General features: G+C 37.2%; 5 protein-coding genes and 1 long non-coding RNA gene across 6 annotated transcripts; 4 read left to right on the plus strand and 2 right to left on the minus strand.

The window, feature by feature from the left end:
• Positions 1 to 184: 184 nt before the first annotated feature.
• On the plus strand, positions 185 to 8,149 carry LOC103340092 (nucleolar protein). The gene is made up of 26 exons (XM_089042470.1): positions 185 to 419; positions 639 to 800; positions 1,006 to 1,171; positions 1,297 to 1,413; positions 1,495 to 1,628; positions 1,706 to 1,856; positions 2,036 to 2,103; positions 2,667 to 2,765; positions 2,865 to 2,980; positions 3,134 to 3,308; positions 3,399 to 3,509; positions 3,588 to 3,666; positions 3,789 to 3,932; positions 4,033 to 4,146; positions 4,733 to 4,854; positions 4,943 to 5,025; positions 5,106 to 5,230; positions 5,358 to 5,478; positions 5,557 to 5,694; positions 5,950 to 6,046; positions 6,148 to 6,273; positions 6,755 to 6,847; positions 6,955 to 7,060; positions 7,186 to 7,332; positions 7,433 to 7,515; positions 7,635 to 8,149. The coding sequence occupies exons 1-26, from the start codon at positions 264 to 266 to the stop codon at positions 7,761 to 7,763; spliced, it is 3,162 nt and encodes a 1,053-aa protein (XP_088898596.1). The 5' UTR covers positions 185 to 263; the 3' UTR covers positions 7,764 to 8,149.
• Positions 8,150 to 8,549: 400 nt separating this feature from the next.
• On the minus strand, positions 8,550 to 10,939 carry LOC103340091 (Maf-like protein). The gene is made up of 9 exons (XM_008243456.2): positions 10,794 to 10,939; positions 10,633 to 10,704; positions 10,468 to 10,542; positions 10,135 to 10,218; positions 9,729 to 9,798; positions 9,556 to 9,647; positions 9,314 to 9,355; positions 9,143 to 9,223; positions 8,550 to 8,842 (listed from the first exon to the last, which is right to left on the minus strand). Exons 1-9 carry the CDS (start codon positions 10,803 to 10,805, stop codon positions 8,762 to 8,764), a joined length of 609 nt encoding a protein of 202 aa, XP_008241678.2. The 5' UTR covers positions 10,806 to 10,939; the 3' UTR covers positions 8,550 to 8,761.
• Positions 10,940 to 11,142: 203 nt separating this feature from the next.
• On the plus strand, positions 11,143 to 11,632 carry LOC148914613 (uncharacterized). Its single transcript, XR_016122592.1, has 2 exons — positions 11,143 to 11,284; positions 11,432 to 11,632. It is a non-coding gene; the product is annotated as an uncharacterized LOC148914613 (long non-coding RNA).
• A 413-nt stretch (positions 11,633 to 12,045) lies between these two features.
• On the minus strand, positions 12,046 to 13,184 carry LOC103340089 (protein RADIALIS-like 3). Its single transcript, XM_008243454.2, has 2 exons — positions 12,774 to 13,184; positions 12,046 to 12,258 (listed from the first exon to the last, which is right to left on the minus strand). The coding sequence occupies exons 1-2, from the start codon at positions 13,037 to 13,039 to the stop codon at positions 12,237 to 12,239; spliced, it is 288 nt and encodes a 95-aa protein (XP_008241676.2). The 5' UTR covers positions 13,040 to 13,184; the 3' UTR covers positions 12,046 to 12,236.
• Positions 13,185 to 15,647: 2,463 nt separating this feature from the next.
• On the plus strand, positions 15,648 to 20,309 carry LOC103340271 (uncharacterized). The gene is made up of 16 exons (XM_016796127.2): positions 15,648 to 16,051; positions 16,170 to 16,331; positions 16,432 to 16,614; positions 16,690 to 16,747; positions 16,880 to 16,930; positions 17,268 to 17,350; positions 17,479 to 17,566; positions 17,889 to 17,930; positions 18,014 to 18,088; positions 18,276 to 18,344; positions 18,572 to 18,687; positions 19,010 to 19,122; positions 19,217 to 19,296; positions 19,395 to 19,515; positions 19,675 to 19,741; positions 19,826 to 20,309. The coding sequence occupies exons 1-16, from the start codon at positions 15,795 to 15,797 to the stop codon at positions 19,959 to 19,961; spliced, it is 1,701 nt and encodes a 566-aa protein (XP_016651613.2). The 5' UTR covers positions 15,648 to 15,794; the 3' UTR covers positions 19,962 to 20,309.
• A 272-nt stretch (positions 20,310 to 20,581) lies between these two features.
• On the plus strand, positions 20,582 to 25,243 carry LOC103340087 (FAD/NAD(P)-binding oxidoreductase family protein). Its single transcript, XM_008243453.2, has 16 exons — positions 20,582 to 20,896; positions 21,031 to 21,192; positions 21,266 to 21,451; positions 21,576 to 21,633; positions 21,805 to 21,855; positions 22,149 to 22,231; positions 22,441 to 22,528; positions 22,681 to 22,722; positions 22,808 to 22,882; positions 23,039 to 23,107; positions 23,656 to 23,771; positions 23,851 to 23,963; positions 24,065 to 24,144; positions 24,247 to 24,367; positions 24,757 to 24,823; positions 24,963 to 25,243. Exons 1-16 carry the CDS (start codon positions 20,634 to 20,636, stop codon positions 25,096 to 25,098), a joined length of 1,710 nt encoding a protein of 569 aa, XP_008241675.2. The 5' UTR covers positions 20,582 to 20,633; the 3' UTR covers positions 25,099 to 25,243.
• The last annotated feature ends 15 nt before the right edge of the window (positions 25,244 to 25,258 follow it).

The raw sequence follows: 25,258 nt of genomic DNA on the forward strand, positions 1-25,258 counted from the left end.
AAGGCCCAACCAAAATGAGCGGGTCTACAAATATGGTTGCAAGCAAATTGGGTTTGTTCCAAGTTTAATGAAGCCCAACTAAAAATTAGACTGTGCTTATATGGGCTTTTTTAATGAAGCTCAGCCCATAAATAAGTTAGGGCCAGCTTCTCCCGCCACCTCTTCCGTTAAACCCTAAACCCTAAATACCAGAAGCTTTACCAGTTTCCAACTACACGTTTGGTTTTAGCTCCGAAAGCAAAACCAAAGCCAAAAGAAGAACAATGGAATTGGTTGCAGACACGAACTCAGTGGACCTGAAGGTGACGGAGCTCTTGAAAGAGGTCCAGCTAGACTATTCACCTGCATTCACTAAGGCCGTAGACGACGCCGTTTCAGCCATCAAAGGAGCCATCGATAAAATCCCAGAAAACCTCAAGGTTAGTTTCCTGAAACCGAATTCCTAACTTCTGATGGGTGCCGAGAAATTGTACCATTTTGAGCTGGATTATGTGTTGTTTATTCTTTGAATTTGAAAAGCTATCTTATAGGGATGCATTTTTTCAAGAATTGGACTTTTACTCATATTCATCTAATGAATTTGTTTTTCACCATTTACATTGAACTCACTGGCCATCCTTGGTTTAAAATTCGGGCAGGTTACAGCTGATGAAGCTCCCGGATTCGTCAGAGACATTGGTGCAGACAAGGTTGAGTTCGAGTTTAAGAAGCCGAAATCAATTGCAGTTGGTGGGAGTTATGCCCTACAGTGCATTGTAAAACCTGAGGTTAATGTGGACCTTTTGGTCAGGTTGCCCAAGGTATTTGAACACCAAACTTCATGATTGTAACATGTTTTTTTGTTTTGATAATCAAAATAAGTGTGTTAATTCTGAATTATTTATTATCGTTGCCAATTGAGGTTATAGTAGTTTTTGGTAAGAAGATTAGGTGATCAGGATTCACGAGAGGTTGTATTTACTCATGTGGGAAGTTCATGAATCTAACTAATTTTCTCTTTTGCAGGAGTGTTTCCATGAGAAAGACTATTTGAATTACCGGTACCATGCAAAAAGGTGCCTGTACCTTTGTGTAATTAAAAAGTTTTTGATGTCTTCTTCATTAATTCAAAAGGTTGAATGGTCCACCTTACAGAATGAAATCCGGAAACCTGTATTGATTGTCTATCCAGGTTTGTTTTCTTGTGGCACCTTTTGATTTTTTTTCCCTTTTCATCAACTTCAAATGCTGAATATTTTTGTTTCTTTGGTTCCTGATAAATGCAACTTTTGAATTACAAATAAATCGGTATCACAGGCATGAAGCTTGTTGAAGTCCCTGAGTTTTGTATAAGGATAATTCCTACAGCACCATCCCTTTTTAGCATTCCGAAATTGCACTTGAATCGCAATAATGTTCGTGCTCTAAATCAAGGTAACGTATGTTATCGTGTTTGTGCTATTTGATGATGTTTTCAAGTTAAATGCTTATAATGTATTGAACTCTTTTTTGAAGGGGGCATTCCTCAGGCGACTCCTAAATATAATAGTAGTATTTTGGAAGACATGTTTATTGAAGATATGGAAGAATTTCTCAAGAAAACTTTTCTGGGTTGGAAGGAATTACAAGAGGCCTTAATGTTGCTGAAGGTATAAACCAAGCGCCCGCTTGTCATTTTAAAAATCTTAATGCAATATCTCTGACAAGGGTATTCTTATTGATGTAGGTCTGGGCTCGTCAGAGGACACCAATATATGTTTATGATTGCTTGAATGGATTTTTAATCTCTGTCATATTGTCATATCTTGCGGATAGAGATCGTATTAAGAAATCAATGAAGGCAATGCATATACTCCGTGTTACACTGAACTTCATTGGTATGCTTATTTTACAGGATTTTTTTTTTGTATTTTGTTTTTGCAAAACAAGGAACTGTTGTGCACTACAGAAACTAGATTGTCTTACTTGGCTATTTTCTAACTCAAAGTTGGTTTTTCAAGGCTTTAATAGAGAACTGTTATGACTATTATACTTAATATTGTTATTTCATGTGCAGCCACTTCAGAGCTTTGGAAACATGGGCTCTACTTTATGCCGAAAGGCCAAAATGCTATTCCAAAGGAGGTCTGCTGTTACTGGATCTTAATATCTTCAATTATGGTTTTCACAGGTTTTTTGTTGTTTTTGTTCCACAAAATAGACATGTGATGTACTCGTCATTTTTGGTTTTCTTATTTTATGACTACCTGTTTTCCCCAAATGATTTCTAGGGAGAAACTATGACTAAGAAACAGACAAGTTGGAAAGTAAGATCGAATGACATATTTATGAACTTTTTGGTTTCCAAAGGTATCCCCAGGCATGGCCCAGGCCTAATCCTCCGAGGTACTGTTGGGCGCATATGCGGGGACCTCTCCCGAGAAAGTTTTCTGCATCCACATACTTATGAACTTCACTCTGAGCACACTATCCTTTATTATATTGTCAGTCTGTTATGTCTCTTATCAGTTGAAATAATTTGAAAAACTTGCTTTTGTTTTTCGGACTGAAGCTTTGGAATAGTCTCTTTACGAGTATCCTTCATTGCTTGCTTATTACTTCTGTGTCTATTTTGAAACTTTTACAAAATGCTTTCCCCTATATTGTATTATACTGATGTTAGTTAACTATGATCTTTGGGATTGCAGAAAAGGTTGCCTCTTAAAGAATCATTTCCAGTTGTTATATGTAGTCCGTCTACAAACTTTAATTTGGCCTTCCGGATGACAAGGGTTGGATTCCTCGAGGTACTACTGATTAACAGTTAAATTTTGCTCCATAGTAATGATATATAGTACACACTCGATTGACCTCTTTACAAACTAATGTATTTCTCTGCATTTCAGCTCCAAGATGAGTCTGCTTTGACACTTGAATGCATAAAGAAAGGTAGAGATTGTGGATTTGAAGAAATTTTTGTGACTAGGGTTGACTATCCTGCAAAATATGATCACATCATAAGGTATAATTTTTTCAAATCTATTTCTTATTGAAGTTGTCTTTATTGTGTACAATGACCTTGTGTTAACTTTTGATTTGAGACTGCATTATCCCTACTGTCCTTGCCTGCTTGTGGTTTGATTTTTCCTTTTTGTGTGCATGGTTGCTCTTTTAGGTTGAACTTAAAGGGGAACAGTAAAGTTTATGCATCAGGATTTTGCTTGGATGATGAATGCTGGAGATTGTATGAGCAGAAGGTGCATAATGTTTTAATTCAAGGGTTGAGTGACAGAGTGAAGACTGTACGTGTCACTTGGAGAAACATGTTATCTGAATGCAGCATAAAAGATGTATGGTATCAAGTATTTAAATTTAGCACCTCACGTCAAAGATATGTTTTTGTACCAGATCAATTTGTTTATATTGGTATGTGTCTCCAGGGATTGTCAACACTCAATGCAGAGCCATTGCTTATTGGAATTTCAGTGAGCTCTTTGGATAAAGCTTTTAGGATTGTTAATATTGGTCCAGATGCTGATAATAAAGAGGAGGTATTTTGAGTGTATGTTTGGAATTATAAGTCAATTATTTCTTTTGGTGCATGTATTGATTTTACTCATTCTCTCTAGGCTCTCAAATTCCGCAAGTTCTGGGGGGAGAAGGCAGAGCTCAGGAGATTTAAAGATGGTAAAATTGCAGAAAGCACAGGTAAGGCATTTATTTTGGCAATTTATTTTAAAAAAATAAATAAATAAATCTTATTTGACCTTTGTTGTATCATTATGATTTACATGACTTAAAATGATGACACTGTTTGCACAATTCCTTAGTTTGGGAAAGTGATCAATGGAAAAGACATATCATTTTAAAGAGGATTTCTGAGTATGTGCTTCTGCGTCATCTTTCTGTATCAAAAGAGAATATAATGCACATCGTGGATCAACTTGATTTCTCGTTGCTATATGGCACTGAAGGTTAGAGCCATTTGTTACCATTAATTTTTGTCAATTTCTATATAGTTCTCTTGTTCTTTGTTTCATTTATTGCTTTATGAAAACATCTTAACTCCCGCAGATCCTATATCATCTTCTGGGAGTTTGCTTGGGGCATTTGAAATTCTATCAAAACGACTGCGTCTTATTGAAGACATTCCTCTGAAGGTTTCTACTGTGCAGCCCCTAGATTCAGGTATAATTTCTTAGCTAGAAAAAAAATAAAATAAAAATAAAATAAATGCCGAGCATGATCTATTTATGGAATTATTTGATTGTTGTTATACGTTGTGTTCGTTAGCATCGACCCTTTCATTCCAGAATTTTAATTTCAAAGGTTGGTGGAAATATTCTCATTATATTTCCTTTTTCTTCTGTATAACTCATCAAAAGTTTTAGATTAAAGTTTTCTACACATGTGCACGCACACACACATGATGCTTTAAAATTTGGGGCAATTTGAAACCTTTTTTCAGTATTGAAGATCTGTACAGTCACTTTGGCCCACTTGGGTTTTTCCTCAGCATGTGTGTATACCTTTTGCTGATAAAAGAGATTGGCAAATTTTATTCATTGCTCGAAAATATAATAACAGTCATATAGCTTGTAAAAATTCATTAGTAATATGATTTTGAAATAATAGTATAAATATATCCAGAAAAAAAAAATGATAAGATAATTTGTATATAAATGTATGCTTTTTATATAGCTCTTCCTTCTACCACTTTTGCTCAAGGTCAAGCAATGCACGCTTATCATGACATCTATATATTTATATACAGCTTTCAGGTTTTCATCTGTCTTCCCACCTGAACCTCATCCCCTTGCTAATGAAAAGGGTACTTTTCTAAGACTACGTAGTCTCCCCCCTTCCTGCATTCGTCCGCTGGAAGTTATGATCCAGGCACGCCACTATATCCTTCGACTATTCATGATTTTTAAAATTAATATTTCCAGTCAGTTAACAAAGCCTCATTACTTGATCTAATTAGTTGGAAGGTTCTGGAAACTGGCCAATGGATGATGTTGCGATTGAGAAAACTAAATCTGCATTCCTTCTCAAGATTGGAGAGAGGTGGGCAGACTGGGATTAAAAATTTCAATACTAGCTATACTGTCTTTTGAAAGAATTATCTGATGATACTACTATGGCAGTCTCCATAATAATTGGGGGATGACATGTACAGCTACTGAGGATGATGTGGATGTTTTTGTCTCTGGATATGTCTTTCGCCTTAAAATTTGGCATGAGAGAGGCCTGACTTTGTTGAGACGGGAAAGTAAGAACTAAGACTCACGTATGATTACATTTTCACTGTTGGGATGTTAGATTCTTTTTCCCCTTTTAATAAGAAAGGATGTCAGATTCTATTAATGCTGACCCCTTCAACTTCTTTCTAACTGCAGCTGGAAATGATCAAGTGAAGCAGGTTTCTAATATGGACAGGGAACTATATTTTCGCAGTCAACATTCCAGCATGATTAATGGATTACAGGGTTGTTACGCAGCATATGGGCCAGTTGTTAGGTGAGTTTTACCATTTACACTTTTTATCTCTTATTTATGATCTTTTACTGCATATAACTTTTTTCGTTTCATGTGAAGGCTTGCAAAACGGTGGGTTGCATCGCATCTGTTTTCTGCTTGCTTGTTGGAGGAGGCAATTGAGCTATTGGTTGCATACATTTTTTTGAAGCCTTTACCATTTAATGCTCCTTCCTCACGAATCACTGGATTTTTAAGGTTGACATTTATATATCCTATTTGCAGGGCATTTATATAGTTCTCAATGACACTTTTGCCTAAAAAGATAGAATTACTAAATTGCTTGCTTTCTTTTTTTACTTAGGAGCATCTAAGTCAAATAATTCCAACTTGACTGGCAATTAGAAATAATGCGGTGTGGCGCACACACAATAATTATTGCAAAACTTTACAATGGTGCTGTCTTATTCAGCTAAAACTGTTCTCTCATATGCATGGTAATTTCATCAACAGGTTCCTGCGATTATTAGCGGATTATGACTGGACCTTTTCTGCATTAGTTGTTGACATAAATAATGATTTGACTCCAAATGATGAGAAAGAGATAAGCGTAAGTTCTTGAGTTAGCTTTAATTAAGAACCTTGTTGATCTCTTTGTTTTCTTGAGTTTATATTTTCTTGGTTGCTACTAATAGCAGTTCTCAACTTCAGGATAACTTTATGTCAAGTAGAAAAACTTATGAAGAAAATGTGCAAAGCGTAAATCCAGCAATGTTCTTAGCTACAGCTTATGACAAGGCATCCGAAGCTTGGACCAGATTCTCACCAAACTCAATGGTTAGTAGATCCTTTTGATTGGTTTTCATTTTCCTGTAATAAATTTATTTTTTTAGTAAGTTCTTGGTGCTCTCTCTAGTATTCTCGTCTATGATACTTTGCCTGAGCTGATCCTGCCTATTTAATAAATTTTACTGGCATTTCAATGCATTTCCTTTTCCATTAAAATTCATTGTCTAATTCTTTTCTTGGCTCATGTTAGAATATCAGTTCAAAACTTAGTTTCCATGCAAATGTTAATTATAGACATGGGGGACTTTCGTTAATTCTTCTAATGATTGTAATCAAAAGATAAGACTAATTGAAACCATTGGCTGACAGAACATTGAAATGAATACTCCTCAACAAAATGGATGTCTCTAAAATTTGTGATGGCTGGCTATCTGTATGCCTGTACCAAGTGCATTAACATTTTTGCTAGGAATTATATATATGTTCTTTACTATGCTTATCTAGAAGTTTATCTTGTTGAATATGCAAGGAGTTAAAAAGGTTGATGGCCTATGCTGGTAGCAGTGCAAACTTGTTGACCAAACTGATATCGGAGGATCATAATGATTCTTATAGATGGGAGGTGAGCCTGACAAATTTACTAATTGTATCCGCTAATGGTTTTTCCTTAATGCATGTTTTGATATATGCGAAGTTGTGAACTTTTAAAGTTTAATTCTTGGTTTGCAGTGCCTTTTTAAAACTCCTTTGAACAATTACGATGCTGTGATTCTTCTCCACGGAGATAAATTACCTTACCCCCAACGTCTTCTCTTCTCGTCCGAATTAAATCAAGGTTCTTTATCTTACCTGAATTTTTGCATGGCCACGGTTTTATTGCTATTCTCTCTCCTTTTATGGCAATGCAACACTCAAATATTGGTATGTACTAAGTTTTCATTATGAGCATATCTTGTTCAGGGATGCATGTGGCACGTGGGAATGCGAGCAAGGTTTTTCACCCCTTTCTTTTGCCTGGTGATCTGAATGGAAACTCAGAGGACCTAAGGAATAAGCTATTGGTAAACTTTGATCCAATGAGGTGCTTTGTTGGGGATATAGAGGCAAGTATTATGCAATGCCTTAATTTTGACCATGATGCCGTTGCGTCCTATGTCATTCTGGGCCAATGCTTTCTTTGCTTACATCTTTTCTTGAATGTAGAAAGAGTACTCCAACACCTTCAAGCTATGGTATGATTCTCTGGGTGGTGATGCTGTTGGCATAACGTGGGGGAGATATAGTTCAAAGGTATAATTGGATGTGTTCCAACAGAATAAATGTGTATCCCAAATTCTCAATGAAAATTTTAAAAAATTATTATTCTACACATCTTAATCAGCTGTATTCTCTGATCCTAATATCTGCAGAAACGGGGGCGGGAAGAAGAAGCAGAGGAAGTAAAAGATCCAACTGATGTATTAAAAGATGTCGGTAAAGTTGGAAAAGGGTTTGTGAGGGGCATTTATCTTCTCAAAGCCCCAAGGCTCATGGGTTAAATCTATTATATCCTCAATTGCTCAAAGCTTTATGGGTGACAAGAATTTTACTGCTCAGCTGCAGCGGCTTTTTGACAAGATAAGCAACCCTCAGCTCCATTAATTTAAAGCCGAGGTCACCCATTTAGATCCTTGTCGCCATCATAAGCTTGATGTGCGGCCGCAGATTGAGCGAGTTTAGAGGGTCTTTTTGTAACATGTGTATCATTAGGTTTACAAGTAATTGCAATGCTCATGACAGAAAGAAGCCAAAAAGGAAAAAGGACAGTATTTGTATAGTCGTATTTCCAGCCATGAGAATTTTACTATGTGAAATTGTATTATGTTACAGTGAGCGGCTTGAGAGCAGCATTTTTGTTGATGAGAAATTCTTTCGAACTGTTTCATCTTGTTACTTGAAAGTAGCTTATGGCATGATATGCTCTATATTGTCGAAAAGAGAACAATTATCCCAGTAAGGCTTTCTTTTACTTGGATATGGTGGAATTTCATATCACATGATTAAGGTATTACATGATAATACAAAGGAACATAATTTAATATACAAATTTATAAATAAACCCAATCCTAGACATGTATTTATAAAAAAATCCAAGCACTATTTAAACATAGAAACACACCCAAAATCAACCATAAAGTCAACTTTTTGGGTGTGTTTATAAATGGGTTTTGAGTGTGTGTAATGATTGGTTTTGGGTGTGTTTATATGTTTAAATAGTGCTTGAGTTTTTTTATAATTTCAACCCTCATTTTTGGTGTTTTAGTGAAACTCCCAATTTAATATCATATCTTCAAAATTATGAGAACTATGATATTTAATATACATCTTCGCCATAATCAATATAAAAAATGTTTAAAATTGCTGTGGTAAAAACAATTGCAAAACCTCAGTTGAAGTCATTAATGATGGGGTTAAATCCCACAATTCTGAAACTGACGGGAAATTGTAGATTCATCTGCAGCTGCCATGTTAGCAACAAGAGCCTGGTCGCTAGTAACTACAGCAGTTGGAGTGCTTCATGAATGAGTTTTTCTGTGAGTTCTTTAGGTAGCCCCATCACTGTGTCAGTCGTCCCTACCTGCCACAAACCAAACGAAGCACATTGCAAAGAAATGTTTGAGAAGGCAGATCAAGAGCAATAATTGAGGGGCAAACTATTATGATTATTAATATATATGCATGCAAGATGCAAAGATATACTGAGGCTAAAATTCAAGTTTTTTGGTTGCTGAATCATTTGGAAGATGCAAGAAAATTTTAGAACACATTATTAGTGAAGCACAAGGAATGGGGCTAAAAAATGAAAGGACCATATTAAAGGCTCTCTTAGTTGGATCTCTGCAGCATATACATGAGATAGAGAGAAGAGAGAACTAACCACTGCTTCTACAAAAGGAGATATCAGTGGATGTTCCAGCATCAAACCCCCAGCGACATCGAGTGTAATTCCCTCCTCTATCTGGGCCAACATCAGACTCATAAACAAAATTCAACAAAGAAAAATAGCTCACAATGAAGTACCTAAAGTGATTATGTATCCAATATTTACCAGGCTATCAATAATCTCCTCTGGTATGATATGAAAATAAACCTGTACCACAACATCATCAAACAGATATTATAATTACCAAACTAACCATGAAGGATATAACTATCCATAATCTTCGTTAATCACAAACTTGAACCAAAAAAAGGAGAAAAGAAGGTTATTTCTGACATGTTGAAACTTGATGGATGCTCCTTAGGACAGGACAGCTAAAGAATGAGCTTAAGCTGTAAAAGAATAAGTACCTCCGCTCTGCAACATCCACCTTTTCTTTTTCCTGTTTTAAGGTTGGTCACAAATACAGATCCTATAACTGCTGCTTGACCGCCAGAATAGCCTGCAACCCACAAAGACTTGACCACTACATCCAGCTAATTTTAACAAAGGGAAAAGGTGGACAGTTTCCATTTAAGCAAACCTTTGATAAAATTCCATGCTTCTTCCTTGCTGGATGGTTTTTCCCTTATTATCCCTTCATACACCACCACCTCAAAATCAATAAGACGCAGTAGTAGTGAGAATTAACCTTTAACTGCACAGTACATGCCAACAACACAAGAGACACTCACTAAAATTCACTAAAAGAAAAAACAGCTTCTGATGTTTTTTTACCTGTAACATGTTTTCTGGATAAGTGGGCCACACTTAAAGAGCAAATGGAATTACCAGACCACAGTAAAGGGGATTTCAATTACAGAATTTTAGAACAGAGACATGTTCTATTTCGATTCTTAGCGAATGAGAAACTAATCTATGTCAAAATCAGATGCATTTCAAATAGCAAGAAGTTGAAAAATGTAAATATATTACATATAAACGCATACTGTGTCCGCAGTAATCAACAGTGTTGCATGAGCATCTTCATCCGGCTGACTTGTACTTTGAAGCCTTGAAATTATGGCATCTGCCTAACAAACATAAAAAGGGAGGCAAGACACACTTGAATGAAAGTTATATTCTCATAAATATAATTCAAAAGTCATGCACACTGAAAAGTAATGCATATAAATTAGAATCTCAGTTCTACATTGCAATTCTTGTAAAACAAAATTGAACCCACTTATTTGACCAGCAAAGTAAAACTAAAGAAATTACAAAACCACCACCAAATTGAAAGAAAGCAAAGAAAAAAGCAAAAGTGGACAAAGAAGACGTACTTTGGCCTCAGCTAGAACCATCACCAATTCCTCAGGCTTATCCATCCTTATACTTTTTTCGTCTATGTCTGCAGTCTTGACCCATAAACCAGATCAAAAATTTCAATGGCTACCCATTAAGCAAGACCAAAAAAAGATTGCTTCTTTTGTATAAACACAATGTACCATGATTGTGAATTCGTATCCCATCTCCGCTAGTATTTTCCGTCGTGCCATTGACGCCGAACCCAATATTATCTATCGTAGAAAAGATTAGAAATTTCTGCAAATTCGCTTCTTTTAAACACCGAAAATTTATGGGTTAAGGTTAATTTGTAATGACGAACCTGAAATGACATCTTTGTCTCTGCATTCACTTTCTGCTTTATCAAATTATCAGAGAGAACTGCAAAGCACTGGTTGGCTGTGACTGAAAGTATACGTACAGTTTCCGTTTTGGGCCTAATGGTTCAACTCGGCCCAGTTCAAATCGCATTTTTATCCAGAATATACCCTATATCCGACGGCGTCGTTTTGCATTTTGGAAAGAGTTAATATCACCACACGGCCGCATTGGCGCCTTTACCTCCTTCCCCAAGTCAGTTTCTTTTACCTCCATTTTGTTTTCCTGCTCAGCTCCTCAGGACCTCAGTGCGCCAAATACAGCAACGAAGACGTTTTAGTATTACAAATTAAATCGACGGCGACTATGGGTTCTTGTAGAAAGAAAATTTTTGGGAGTGGCAGCTTTGTGTCGAATTTGAGGGATCACATTCATGAATTTATTCATGCCTCAATGGATGAACACAGAACTTGCATGAAAGAGACAGTGCGGAAGGTACGCTTCTAGCCTCTCTCTCTCTCTCTCTCTCTCTCTCTTGTTTGCAGAACATGTATTTACTTAGTGGCAGATTTATATTTGTGAATTGTTGGAAATTTGGGAGATAATTAAAGATGATTCTGGTTTTGGTTTGGTCTAAAACAGATGTTTGAAAGGGCAAAACTTTACAGAGAAAAGAGTGGCGGTGGCCCAAAGGAAGGAGAAACACCACTGCCTTTGCAGACAACTACAGATTAGGAACATTTTGCGAGCTTTTCTGTTTTCTGGGTTGCAGAGAAAATAGTAGTGTAAGACATTTTTGAGATTCTTTTCTAGCATTTATATAGGTTATGTGATTGGCATGAATGACTAGAAATGTATAGAAAGCAAATGCTAGAGTTCTTATCAATCAATTGCTATTGCGCATGTGCGTGTGAGTGACTGACGGAGCAAACTTCATGATGACTGGAATGGTAATATAGTTTAGTTGTTAGCCGGTTTTCGTTGGCATGCTAACACTCAAACGTGGAAAATTAGCAGTTTACATCCAAATGATTCAGTGTTTCATGCCCTTTTTGGGAATGATTTGAATCTTACAATGTTAGTTGCAAACTTATTGTAATGAGTTTAAAAATGTGTCACTCAGTTAGAGTAATATGTTATTTAATGCTTCCTTTCTTTAATTTTGAACCTAAGATTTCTTCCCCTAACCCCAACCCACCCTATGTGACTAAGTGCTAAGGCTCATGTGATATGCATCCTTTCTTTAAATAATGATGAGAAATAAGTAAGCAATAGCATATGGGATGATTCTTCCTGGGTACATGTGCAAGACAAAAGTATATTGCATCTAGAAGTTACAGGAACAAAAAAGGGAAAGGGGTAGGGGGGAGTGGGGTGTTATGAGTTAATTTCTAGATCCACTTAAGAGGAATTTGGTGCTCTGTCTACTTCTGGAGGGCGTCTTCCTTTAGAGCTTTAGGATCTTCAGCCTGAAGAAGAAAAATGGAAGTTATTATACAGGCAGCTTGTAGTGTTTTCTGAACTAAGTGCTTTCTAGTGCTGCAAATCATCATCAATGAACAAAATTTCTTCCAGTATAGGAACAAAAGATATGAGCAAGGAGTAAGCAATGTTCTTTCATCCACTATGGCTTTAACTGTTAGGATGAAGAGCAGATAATGACAATGTTGAAAGTGCGACTCCACCTATGAAGAAGATTCAAGCTCATGCAAAATGAAGAATAAGAAGGTTAGTATCAAATTAAGGCTCGAGGTTATCTAAGATGGACTTCTATGCTTTCACAAGCACAATAGTGATACATAGAATCCTTATATTTGTGAGTATGGATTTAATACAGAAGTGTGTTTCACTTGTTACAGTTGGTGATATCATAGAACAGTTCATATATCTTGTGGTTATAGAAGGTCTGAATATGGTTAACCAAGGATTTAGAAGCTGTTTGTCTAGTCTTCATCTTATCAAGTAATAAGGAGAAGCGTATTACCTCTTTTCTTCATTGCTGATGTTACTTGCTCCAACTTTCCTATACTTAGGAAGGGGAACTTTGCCTGACTCAATGCGCTTGATGTCTGATAGAAGGATCTCATACTGCCTCTTCACTTCCTCTTCAGTCGTCCCTCCAACAATCCTGGCTATCTTGTGCCAACGATCAGGGGTTTCCTCATCATATGTTGCCAGAGCGTTTTCGAACAATTTGTTTTGTTTGGCTGTCCAATTCAAACTGGGTTGCGGGCAAGAAAGCTTGCTCATGTTTCTGAGATATTAGAGCAACGATTAGTATGTCGAAAGTGATCAGAACAAAGTTTCTATTTAAGAGAGAATGAATTCGGGTGATAAAAGGATTGGAAAAAATTGAAAGGGAAAGCCTAAGGCAGAGAAGCTGAATGGTATAGAAAGTCTGAAATATAAAGAAAGGTAGTATACTTAAGTCAAGGGGCTAGCAAAGAAGAGATCACAGGATCACTGTTCATGCAAATGGGGTGATGCAAGTTGGCAGACAAAATTTCTGGTTTGCATATTATAAAATATTATGTGTTTAGAATAAGAAGCAGAAACTAGGAACAGAGAGAGAGAGAGAGAGAGATAGAGTTCTGTGATTCCAAGGACAGTCAATTGCTTCCTTTCCAAGTCTTTTTTTAATTGGAAGTACGATGATCTAATATTATATTATTATAAGCATGTGGGTTTTCATAAGTAGAGGGGAGAATCATTAAAGAAAGAACCCACTCACCTTTTGAGAATAATTAGATGTCATCGTGAAATGTTCTTTCCTTAAATTTTATCATTGCAAAACAGTGTTGGTTAGGAGAATCTGGCTTGCCTGCTTAGTTAATTTCACTTCCAAGAAAATGATTGTAAAACTGTAAATCCAGATTACGTCTTCCAAACAACTTCTTGATATTTATTGATACAAAAGAAACAAATGTTGCTGTAACATGTATATGTGTGCATCCTACATTATTATCATTAAACAAATTCTTCTTCCTAGTTTTCTGGAAGTGGCAGGACCATGTTGTGGTTACTTACAAGAATCACACTTCTTTATTTAACTACTGTGTAAAATTGGATACTCTCTGGTCCTAGTTTTATCCTGTATTCTAGTTTCTGTCTGACTCTAGAAATGAGAATTTGGTTTTCTTGGGTCATTGTTCATCAATCCAAGCTTATTTTGTTTTCTTTTTGTTAGTCATTTATCTCTACTAGGTATTTCAGTGCATATGAAATGGTATGATATGCATAGGGTTCCATTATTGTAGCTTTTGTCCATAAATGGAGATAAAGAAAAGGGTGTTTCTTTGTCTAATCTGCTTGTCTATATTATATTATTCATCAGTGTGGAACAAAACTCATAAGCCCATGTGAAGTTTCTCAGATTTGCTATACTTTTTCTTGTCCTTTGAAATCGGCGGATTGGGTAATGAAAGTGCATGCTTTGTGTTCTTTTGAGGTTTGCTTATCCTGTTTTTTGAGAAAAAAAAAATTGATTATTTTAAGTATAGGATGATCATGTTTAGGAAAGTTTAAAGCTACACGCTTATCTTGAGCTATTACCCCCAAGGAAAGCATCTTTCGGCATCATCTCTAAACTATTCAACCCTGAATGTGATGTGAACCCGTAGCCTCATTTTTCTGGTGCTTAGCCCTGAAGGAAAACAAAAAGAATAAAGAAAAAGCAGCAGCAATTTCGGGATGATATTTATCAGGAAGAATTGGGATCCTTTACCTGTATTTTTTCTGCTAATAAAACTCAAATTGTTCTTATCCCAAAAGTGATGATCATCTCTGTTTGTGCTTGGGGTTGTGTTACCCCCCTTTTCACCCGAAAATAAAGTGACGATCTCTCCTTTATAATTTGCTTTGCTTTTCAGGCTCTTTATCAATCAACTGGGGAAAATGACTGGCTGGATACTTGGTGCTTAAGAATTAGTCATTTGACAAATTCATCCCATACAATTACTAACTCTACGAAAATACAAGAACCTTTTCGAGCACAGGAGTTTGAAATGTGATTCAACTCTAGTGCAACCCCAAAACCAAATTTAATAAAATCAAAGTGATTCAAGAGAAGATATTAGTTATAAGAGCATCCACAGAAATGTATATGGGATGTATGTTAAATATACATCCCAAGTCACCGGAATCGTTCTAATGGATATAAATATACATCACCACCATGGAAATGTAAAATAAAATGTATATTTACATCTATTTTTACATCCATTACAGGACCCACCCAAAAAAAGAGAAGAAAAATGAAGAAAAGTTAGCATAAAAGGTGCTACATCCCTGAATTTACACCTCCTCAGGAGCAAAAACATATTTACACTCTTATGAAGTGTAAAAGGGATGTAAAAGTAGTTTTACACTCCCAAATTTACACCTCCCCATTGTGAATGCTCTAAGGTTCACCAAGAAATCATGGACAGCTTGTGAGGTCTATACCGTTTTGTAATTTTGGGACACTTCTAAATCCATTATATAGGACAACATGGATAATTTCTTCAATGTTTCTCTGCAAATTTGACTCTAAGGGCTGTAAAATGTTGTGGCCCTTTCTTTTCTTCCACATGCTCTTATAAGGTCCGGATGGGCTGATTGCCGAGAAAGGTCCGGTGACTTATAAGACTCTACTTACAAATTAAGGCCCAGTTTATATTTTCCTTTTTCAGTTGTATCTTGTCAAAATTTTACTGAATAAAATAGGTGCATATTTTATTCCAACTTTTCCCGTTTATTTTACTAACTAGGCTACAGACAGAACCAAACAAATCGCGAGGGAAACGTAGATGACATGACCAGCGTCCGACGTGGCCGGGTCCCGCCCACCCTAACGACCAAAAAGAAAACCAAGTCTCACTGCCCACTGGCCAGTGGCCGCTGCACGCAGCAGCGGAATTGAAATGTTCGTTTGAACAAAGCTCATCCCACATTGAAGGAACTACCTCTTCCTCCATGAAACACACAACAAGAAGCTCCCAAACTCTACGCGCATCATCCGGACTCGATGTTGTGGCGAAGAGCCTTCAGCACCACCGCCGCCAAGCGCCACCTTACGGCCAAGAAATGGGACGCGCTGATCATCGGCGCCGGCCACAACGGCTTGGTCGCCTCGGCTTACCTGGCCCGAGCCGGCCTCTCCGTCGCCGTCCTCGAGCGCCGCCACGTCATTGGCGGCGGCGCCGTCACTGAAGAGATCATCCCCGGCTTCAAGTTCACTCGCTGCAGCTACCTCTACGGCCTCTTCCGCCCCTCCATCGCCAGGTAGGGTCTGGTGCCTGCGTGGGTCCCGCATTCAACGAATTAATTGAACATTGATATTATGATTTGGTATTATTGTTCGAATTTAGTTCAATTTTGTTACTAATTTGATTTGGTGAAGGGAACTGGAATTGACGAGACATGGATTGAAGCTGTTGAAGCCTTTGGCTTCATCGTTCACACCATGTCTTGATGGGCGTTATCTGCTTTTGGGCCTCAACCAGGAACAAGATCACTTGGAAATTTCGAAGTTCTCAAAACGAGATGCAGATGCTTATACAAGGTCAAATTTTTCCTCATTCAATCATATGATCAATTTATGTTTAGCTTCATTCAAAAAAATTTGTAGAGCTCGTAAATCAATCTTTTGTTTTGGTTAATAGCTACGAAAATCAGCTGCATAGGTTCCAAAAATTTGTGGATTTTGTTTTGGATTCACGTACCCCTGAAACTTTCCCTTGGGAACATTCCTCTATCTATGATGGCCTCCGGAATAAGTGGCACAAATCAGCTTTTTGGGCTCGTTGTCTGCAACAAGTTCTGTCTTTAGGCCAAAAAGATATGCTGTAAGTATGGGTATCTGACTATCAATTGAATTTCCCAACAAGTCACTTCCTTTTAATGCTTTTAAAAATTGGCAGGGAATTTGTGGATCTTTTGTTGTCCCCAACTTCAAAGTATCTGAATAAGCGGTTTGAGGTTGCCTTTGAGCTGTTCATTTGTGGTTTTCATATTTTCCATATGACTGTCACAAGTGCATCTTGATTTAAAGAGATATGTTAGTCATTTGAGCAAAGAATCTTACTTTCACATGCCAATGATGTAATGCAGTCGGATATACTCAAGGGAACACTTGCAGTAGAAGCTATCGTTGGAAGTATGGTAGGACTTTTATACTTTGATAATGTATAGAAGGATTATCTTTGGAAGCATGATGGAGTATGATAATAATAACAAAATTTCCTACTTTGATAAGTGGATTTGGAAGTTAGAAAGTATCTTGGAGGACAGACCAGAATTGTTATTGGAACTTCTTCTCTCCTCTCCCTCACCTTCATACAAACGAATTGTTATTAGAATTTTTGAGTAACCATATTTGTCACTCCTTTACTTTCATGAAGTGTAACCAAACTAGTGTTCAGATCTATTATGAAAATTTTAATGATGCTCTGCTAGTTTTTAGCAGTATCAACTGACTTTCTCTATATTCATTTTGTAGGTAAGTATCCATAATTCTGGGAGTGGATACGTTCTGCTACATCATGTCACGGGTGAAGTTGACGGTGATCGTAATATTTGGTCGTAAGTACCTCATATGTGAAGTTTATGAGTAGGATAATTGTTAATTGTATATCAGAATAATGCGTATTTATGCTTCCAATAATGTTCGTTGAATCTATTTGATAATATATGAGCTGCATTCTTTGTAGGCATGTTGAAGGTGGGATGGGTTCTGTATCATTGGCCATAAGTAATGCTGCTAAAGAAGCTGGGGTACATATTGTTACCAATGCAGAGGTATTTGAGCTCTTGAAGTATGGCCTTCAGTAGTGTGGCAATGTTGATTTCCGTTAAGGTTTCCTGCAATCACCAAATGAAGTTTTGTTGTCTTATTATTTTCATCTAGATCTTTCGTTTTCTTTTAGGATTATATACTGGCATAATGTTAAACTAAAGAACATCTCGGTTCTTCTTGTTTAACTTTTTCATATCTATTGAGTATCTAATAACTTAGACATTTTAGTGTGTTTCTACATCCCCTCCATTTTAGTATACAACCATTTGTTTCATTCTATAAGATTTTGTCTTTCAACTTTTATGATATTATTTCCCTGTTTAGGTTTCACAAGTGATGATTGGAGACACAGGCATAGTGAATGGGGTTAGTTCAGTTGCTGAATTGCCAAGATGTTCTTAACTAAGTAAATATTTCATTCAGATATTGATAAAATATTTATAATCTAGGTATGCCTGGGTGATGGGACACAAGTGCATTCTTCAGTTGTTTTATCGAATGCAACTCCCTACAAGACTTTCATGGTAAATATTATGTTTTTATTCCATGACACAGGAGCATCAACAGCTATTTTTATACTTATGAAACATGTTTTTGTCAAAATCATTTGTTTCAAGCTGATATGCCAGACTCACATAAACCTTTCGAATTTCTCTCCAATGAGTCCTGTATTTCCTTTCAAAGTTAAACATTATGATTTTTCTGACACAGGAGTTGGTGCCCCAAGATTTTCTTCCCGGTGACTTTCTTCATGCTATTAAGAACTCTGACTACAGCTCTGTGAGAACCCTTAGTTGGCAACTTTGAATATTTGATACATTGATTAGCATTGTACATATGTTTCTTTTGGTTTTAAGTTACCTTTGTAGACGAGTCTCTGTTTCTTATGCCAATGAAAAAATTTCTCTGATGGGACTTCTATCTCCTTCCAAGCATGGACTAGTTTCTATATCTTCAGCTTACTCAAGACATGTTGATTTGAGTTTTGCTATCATTGAATTGAACAGGGAACAACAAAAATTAATGTTGCTGTTGATAGATTGCCTCAGTTCCAATGTTGCAAATCGAGTAATCCAGAGGTGGGTCCTCAGCATACAGCTAGTATTCGCATTGGTACTGAGAGGTATGATAGTATGTAGCTTTTATTCTTCTCATTTTGGAAATTCCATGTGTTGTCTCTACATAGTGCAACCTGGTTGATAAACTAAGCTCATATGGAAGAGCATGGTCTTATTTGGTTGAGAGACCACTAAAATGCAATCCAAAGTATTGTGTTAATCTAGGTGCGGATAATTTTTACAAATTATATAAGTTTTTGTATTTATGTATATCAGTGTATAAATTTGAAACTTTAGCCTTTCCAAGGATAGTTCCAATGTGATCAGCATGCTGAACCGTGGACATTTATGGTACACCTAATTATGTCATCTTTGTTAACATTACAGTATGGGGGAAATTGGTACAGCTTGTCAGGAGGCTTGGAATGGCTTACCATCAAGGAGACCTGTTATGGAAATGACAATTCCTTCTTCATTAGATAACACTATATCTCCTCCTGGTACGATGAAACTAATCTTCCTTACGCCTTTGTCCATTTACACATAGCAGTGAGACTCATTTTTATACTTGTCTTCCTTTGCCTTCTCTTGTAGGTAAGCATGTGGTTAGCTTGTTTACACAATACACACCCTACAAACCCTCAGATGGTAGCTGGGGAGATCCTAAATACAGAGTTGAGTTGCAATTACCATTCCGGTTGCATGTATATACACACACTGCACACATGATTTGTCCAATTTACCCGAGATATGCTGATATCTGTCTCTGCAGGAATCATATGCACGCAGATGTTTTAACTTGATTGATGAATATGCCCCTGGGTTCAGTTCATCAGTCATTGGCTATGACATGTTGGCACCACCGGATCTAGAAAGGGAAATTGGTCTTACAGGTATTTCACCGCACAGATGCAGATTCCTATCCCATGCTTACTGAGGCTTGAAATCATGCATTCATACTACAGCAGACCATGGGAATTATAGAATCATGGTTTAATATATTTTTCAGTTCAGAATGTTTAAATGTACTGATTTTAGAATATTTGCAACAGGGGGTAATGTTTTTCATGGTGCTATGGGTCTAGATTCACTTTTCCTAATGCGACCTGTTAAAGGATGGTAACTTTGACAGCAACTCAGAAATAGTTATTTTCCATCTGCTACTCTCCTAACGCCAAGATTGTGTTTTCTTTTTTTATACAGGTCCGGCCATCGAACACCGGTGAGAGGACTGTACATGTGTGGAAGTGGATCCCATCCGGGAGGTGGTGTGATGGGAGCTCCTGGGCGTAATGCTGCACACGTCGTTCTTGAGGATGTTCAGAAGCGATCTCATTAGGAGACTTGTTTCTTTTTGCCCTTAATTATATCCCCATCCTTCACTAGAATCACCACCCTTACTTGTCCAACTATTGTTGCTTTGCTGCTGGTGTATATAGTAATTTTCTTTTGGGGGTAAAGTGTATACAGTAGCAAAGCCTGAGAAAAATGTAATTAAACATCACATTGTAGTTGTATGTACTAGCCGACGCAGTTATATAATGTACGGCATGCGATCCCTGATCAGGTTTGTGTCAAAATGTGACAGGCTTTCCTTGGATATTACATTTGCTCATACTGTCAAATGTTGACGCGTATGTGAGTGATTTTTTACTGTTAATACATAGGGTCCACACTACATCATTGATTAAGACTTATCACAGCAAAACACTATATGTCTTACAGATAAACCACAGTTTCACGTATGTGCAGAATCATTTCATTTTGTAATTATTCTTCCAAATAAGGAGCCAAACAGTGTCGTTGCGCAGGGGCTTGCCCCTCAAATCCACGTGTCACCTTTGACCTTTCTCGTCTCCCCATGTGTCAACTCTCTAAGTTCGTCAATTATAGGTACTTGCAAAGGAAAAAAAACAAAAATTAACAGGGCCCCACCGCAATCGCCTTATTGTTGCGTGTAAAGCAAAGCACTAACACTAACTGGTAAGCAGCAAAAACCAGCAGAGAAGAAATGTGGCGAAGGAGCTTCAGCAGCAGCAGCAGCGTAGGCGCTACAAGCGCGTTGAAGGACAAGAAATGGGACGCTCTGGTCATTGGTGGTGGCCACAACGGCCTCGCGGCGGCCGCGTACCTCGCACGTGGCGGCCTATCCGTCGCTGTACTTGAACGGCGTCACGTGATCGGCGGCGCCGCCGTGACCGAAGAACTCGTTCCCGGCTTCAAGTTCTCTCGGTGTAGCTACCTCCAAAGCCTCCTCCGCCCCTCCATCATCAAGTAACACACATAAACACATTTCTTCATTTATTTATTTATTTATTTATTTATTTATGCATTTGCTTAATAAAATGCAAATTTGAATAATTTAATTTTCAACCAAACAACAATGCCTTATGTTATGCTTCTAACAGAGAACTAGAGCTGGCGCGGCATGGAATGAAGTTGCTGAAGAGGATCCCTTCGTCGTTCACGCCTTGTTTGGATGGAAAATATCTTCTTTTGGGGCCAAACAAGGACTTAAACCACTCTGAGATTTCCAAGTTCTCCAAACAAGACGCCGATGCTTATCCAAGGTTATCCTTATTCTATCCGTATTTCGTATTCAGTATTCCATGTCTGTTTGGGTTTGAATAGTTAATTTTACAGATATGAGAATCAGCTGGAGAAGTTTTGTGAATTTATGGACCCCTTGTTGGATTCGGCTCCTCCTGAATCTTTGCAATGTGAGTCATCTTGTAGTGTTGGTGACCGCATCAAGAATAAGATGCACAATTCAATGTTTTGGGCTCGGTGTCTGAGACAGGCTGCCACCTTAGGCCAAAAAGATATGGTGTAAGAATTCATTTTCCTAATAATGTCAGCTACAAACAGCATGCTTGCTATGGTTATGGTACGGCTAATTAGTTTCCTGATACAGATTTTAGGTTTATGATTATGTAATTATTGGCTTTGGCAGGGATTTTATGGACCTTTTATTATCTCCGGCTTCAAAGGTTTTGAACAACTGGTTTGAGGTGATCAAGTCCTCTCTATCTAGGATCACTGACAACAAGATTTTAATTAAAATGGGAATTATATATATTTAATGCTGCACAATCGTTATCAATGGTGATCAGTTCAAATGTTGTGCAGTTTTATGCATGCTAGTTTTTTAGCTTCTCTGTTGTTGACTCTGCTTTTTACAGTCAGATGTTCTGAAGGCAACCCTTGCAACAGATGCTGTAATAGGAACCACGGTAAGAGTTCTCATGAATGGTGTGGAGATGCATTTCTTCAAATATTTAAACACCTCCAGATGGCATACATAGTGGACAATCGTGTTTTCTATTTTTTTTTTCTCATCAATAGCACACACACTCTACCTAAGAAGTACTATGCATCTGTGCCTTATTACTTTTCTCGAGAGGACAATGATATTGTGGGAAATTATTTCATTTCAGGGTTCATAATATATTGATTATACAATATACATTTCCCACTATATCATCCACATTGTAAATCATTTTGACGCCTCTATTTTCTTACGTAGGGAAGTGTCCATACACCGGGGAGTGGATATGTCCTGCTACATCATGTGATGGGAGAAACTGATGGTGAGCATGGAATTTGGTCGTAAGTTCTCTTTTGCTTGCTTCACATATCTCTCCCCACTATTTTTCAAAATTAGTTTTTCATTAGACTTGGATAAATGCATTGGATTGTTCTTTTCATGCCAACGTTCATATTTTAATACCTTTAGCTTGGAATTTTCATTTGATACAATTTTGATTCATCCCAATTTATGCTTTCTCTTAGTATTGAAAAACCAATTTCCCTTATAGGTATGTTGAAGGTGGGATGGGTTCAGTATCCTTGGCTATCAGTAATGCCGCTAAGGAAGCTGGAGCTCATATTGTAACATGTGCAGAGGTATTTTAGTACAGAAAAGAGCTAGGATTAGTTGATGCTCCAGTTCTCAAACTTTTTTCTTCATTCACTTCTTTTACATTGTTTGTCTGTTTGCCTTTGTACATTATGCAATGATCTGTTGCTACCTTTAATATTTCAGTTTTGTTGTTTAGGTGCAACAATTGTTGATTAATGACTCTGGCACGGTCAACGGGGTTAGTTTCTTCTTGCTTTCCTAAATGAGGCGGTTTTGAAACTTAAATCAAACTGAATGGACATTGTGGACATGTCTTATTCTAGGTTTTGCTGGCTGATGGTTCACAAGTGCACACTTCAATGGTTTTATCAAATGCAACCCCTTATAAAACATTCAAGGTTCTTCCCTTGGTTATATAATTTAAATCTACTTTAAATTTACTGAGACAAATTATATTTTACGAAATAGATGGGATTCACATTTATGTGAAACCTTTGGACTAGCTATTTAAATGGATTTTAATCTTGATTATAGGTTTCTATTATCTGACGCAGGAGTTGGTGCCGGATAATGTTCTTCCTGATGATTTCATTAATGCAATTAAGTACTCTGATTACAGCTCTGTAAGTTTCCTCTATTACTTTCCTCTGATGTTTATGCAAACTATAATCTTTACTTTAGTACCTTTATTTGACAATATTAAATATTTACTATCATGCAATGTAAGAACATATAGAAGATTGGATTAAATGGATAAGAAATGTGATTTATTACAATCCGAGAAGGTGTGAGACAATCTATTATCTTCAGCTGATTTTTCAATTTTGTTCGGTTGACTAATGTTCCATACACAATCTCTTAGGAATGGTCGGTATTGGTTCTAACTTCTGTCCTTTTCATTACTATTTGTGACCAAAATTAAATTTGTGGATTTATATCATCCTGATGAAAATGTTAATTTAAAACAAGGAAGCATGCAATCAAAAGTGTGTGCTCATCAGTTGTGATTTTAGATTTAGAATTAAAATTCATACAAAGTTGTAAAAAATTGATTTGACTATTGTACTGCAAGTGTGACTATGGTAGGCATCATGAGTTCTAGTCATCTGACTATCACAAATGAGAGGACAGAGACTTCTTTCATGCTAATTGAGAGATTGCTTATCTGTAGGGAACGACAAAAATAAATTTAGCAGTTGATAGATTGCCTCAGTTCAAATGTTGCAAATTAAGTCATCCTGATGCAGGTCCTCAGCATGTGGGGACCATTCATATTGGTTCTGAGAGGTATGCTCTTATCTCAGCATTATCATTTACGTGGTTCCACATGCTGTGCTTTCTCTTATCTTTTCTGTCACTCTTAAAGTATGGAGGAGATTCACTCTGCCTGTCAAGATGCTGTCAATGGATTACCGTCTCAAAGACCAGTTATTGAGATGACAATACCTTCTGTACTGGACAATACTATATCTCCACCTGGTACTTAAAAACTACATTGCTTTAAAGAATGCGTCATATATTTCATTCCTCTTGATACATATTTTTATCTGCCCATATCGATATAATCAAATTCTTTTTAGGTAAGCACGTGATCAACTTGTTTATTCAGTACACACCATATAGTCCATCAGATGGTCACTGGGGAGATCCTGTTTACAGAGTGAGTTTCCCTACGTACGTCATATATTTCATTCCACATGGTGTGCATTCTCACTTCTTTTCTCTGACTAATCCTTTGAAAACGGCATGGCATCCTTTGCAGGAATCATTCGCACAAAAATGTTTTAACTTGATTGATGAGTATGCCCCAGGGTTCAGTTCATCAATCATTGGTTATGACATGTTGACTCCACCAGACCTTGAGAGGGAAATTGGTTTAACAGGTACTTCAAACCTCTGCACAAATGTAGGCAGCATGTTCAGGTTATTTAAGTTTACAGTAAATGATACAAGGATACTGGCAGAAATACCAGCCATTGATCATCATCACAATACACGGAGATAGGAAGTTTGTCAAAGAAGCTTGAACTTGATAACTGGTTGTACTAAATTTTGTAATATTTTAATTTACAAACTGAAACTGATATGACAGCACAATATGCCCACGGAAACACAGAGGCCGGCATAGTGCATTATGAATGGCATAAATGTTTAAGGAGCACATAGTTCACCCAACTCAAGATGTAGCAAGTGTAAAAACTTAAAAGTACATCAAACTTGACTGCAACATCTAAATCTCCCGGTCTCCTGATTCTTAAATTATTCTTGACAGGAGGGAATATCTTCCATGGTGCTATGGGATTGGATTCGCTCTTCCTCATGCGACCCGTTAAAGGATGGTAAATTTTACTGACACATCTGATTTTGCGTGGGACATGTACTTTCTATTATAGCTATGCCTTATGTTTACTTGTGTGAGTGTGTGGAGCTACCAAAATCTACATTATGTTTATGTTGTTTTGGGGTGCATACATACAGGTCAAATTACAGAACACCATTGCACGGGCTGTATTTGTGTGGCAGTGGTACCCACCCGGGAGGTGGTGTGATGGGTGCACCCGGGCGTAATGCTGCGCGTGTGGCTCTTGAAGATGTTAACAAGCCTTTGAAATGATTTTCGGAATGTTACCTACTTACAATCGATGTTAATCTGACGGTTCAACTTTCATTTGCCGTTGGGTGTGGGCTGAAATTTACGGGCACACAACCACTTTTTTACTTGTATCTTGTGTTTTTATTTGGGGTTTTTTTTCCTTTCATTCAGAATACAAAAG

This window comes from Prunus mume, linkage group LG8 (assembly GCF_029339155.1).
Source record: "Prunus mume cultivar Tortuosa linkage group LG8, ASM2933915v1, whole genome shotgun sequence".
Taxonomy (NCBI): Eukaryota; Viridiplantae; Streptophyta; class Magnoliopsida; order Rosales; family Rosaceae; genus Prunus; species Prunus mume.

Coding starts and splice junctions, on each gene's coding strand:
- LOC103340092 (XM_089042470.1), top strand. CDS start 264: ATGGAATTGGTTGCAGACACGAACTCAGTGGACCTGAAGGTGACGGAG. Junction 1,172..1,296: donor TGTATTGATTGTCTATCCAG/GTTTGTTTTCTT, acceptor TCGGTATCACAG/GCATGAAGCTTGTTGAAGTC. Junction 7,333..7,432: donor TGTTGGGGATATAGAGGCAA/GTATTATGCAAT, acceptor GAATGTAGAAAG/AGTACTCCAACACCTTCAAG.
- LOC103340091 (XM_008243456.2), bottom strand. Junction 10,543..10,632: donor GATACGAATTCACAATCATG/GTACATTGTGTT, acceptor TTATGGGTCAAG/ACTGCAGACATAGACGAAAA. Junction 10,219..10,467: donor TGGTTCTAGCTGAGGCCAAA/GTACGTCTTCTT, acceptor TATGTTTGTTAG/GCAGATGCCATAATTTCAAG.
- LOC103340089 (XM_008243454.2), bottom strand. CDS start 13,039: ATGAGCAAGCTTTCTTGCCCGCAACCCAGTTTGAATTGGACAGCCAAA. Junction 12,259..12,773: donor ATCAGCAATGAAGAAAAGAG/GTAATACGCTTC, acceptor TTTCTTCTTCAG/GCTGAAGATCCTAAAGCTCT.
- LOC103340271 (XM_016796127.2), top strand. CDS start 15,795: ATGTTGTGGCGAAGAGCCTTCAGCACCACCGCCGCCAAGCGCCACCTT. Junction 16,748..16,879: donor ATCTGAATAAGCGGTTTGAG/GTTGCCTTTGAG, acceptor GATGTAATGCAG/TCGGATATACTCAAGGGAAC. Junction 18,688..19,009: donor ATTCGCATTGGTACTGAGAG/GTATGATAGTAT, acceptor TTAACATTACAG/TATGGGGGAAATTGGTACAG.
- LOC103340087 (XM_008243453.2), top strand. CDS start 20,634: ATGTGGCGAAGGAGCTTCAGCAGCAGCAGCAGCGTAGGCGCTACAAGC. Junction 20,897..21,030: donor CTCCGCCCCTCCATCATCAA/GTAACACACATA, acceptor TGCTTCTAACAG/AGAACTAGAGCTGGCGCGGC. Junction 22,529..22,680: donor ATATTGTAACATGTGCAGAG/GTATTTTAGTAC, acceptor TTTGTTGTTTAG/GTGCAACAATTGTTGATTAA.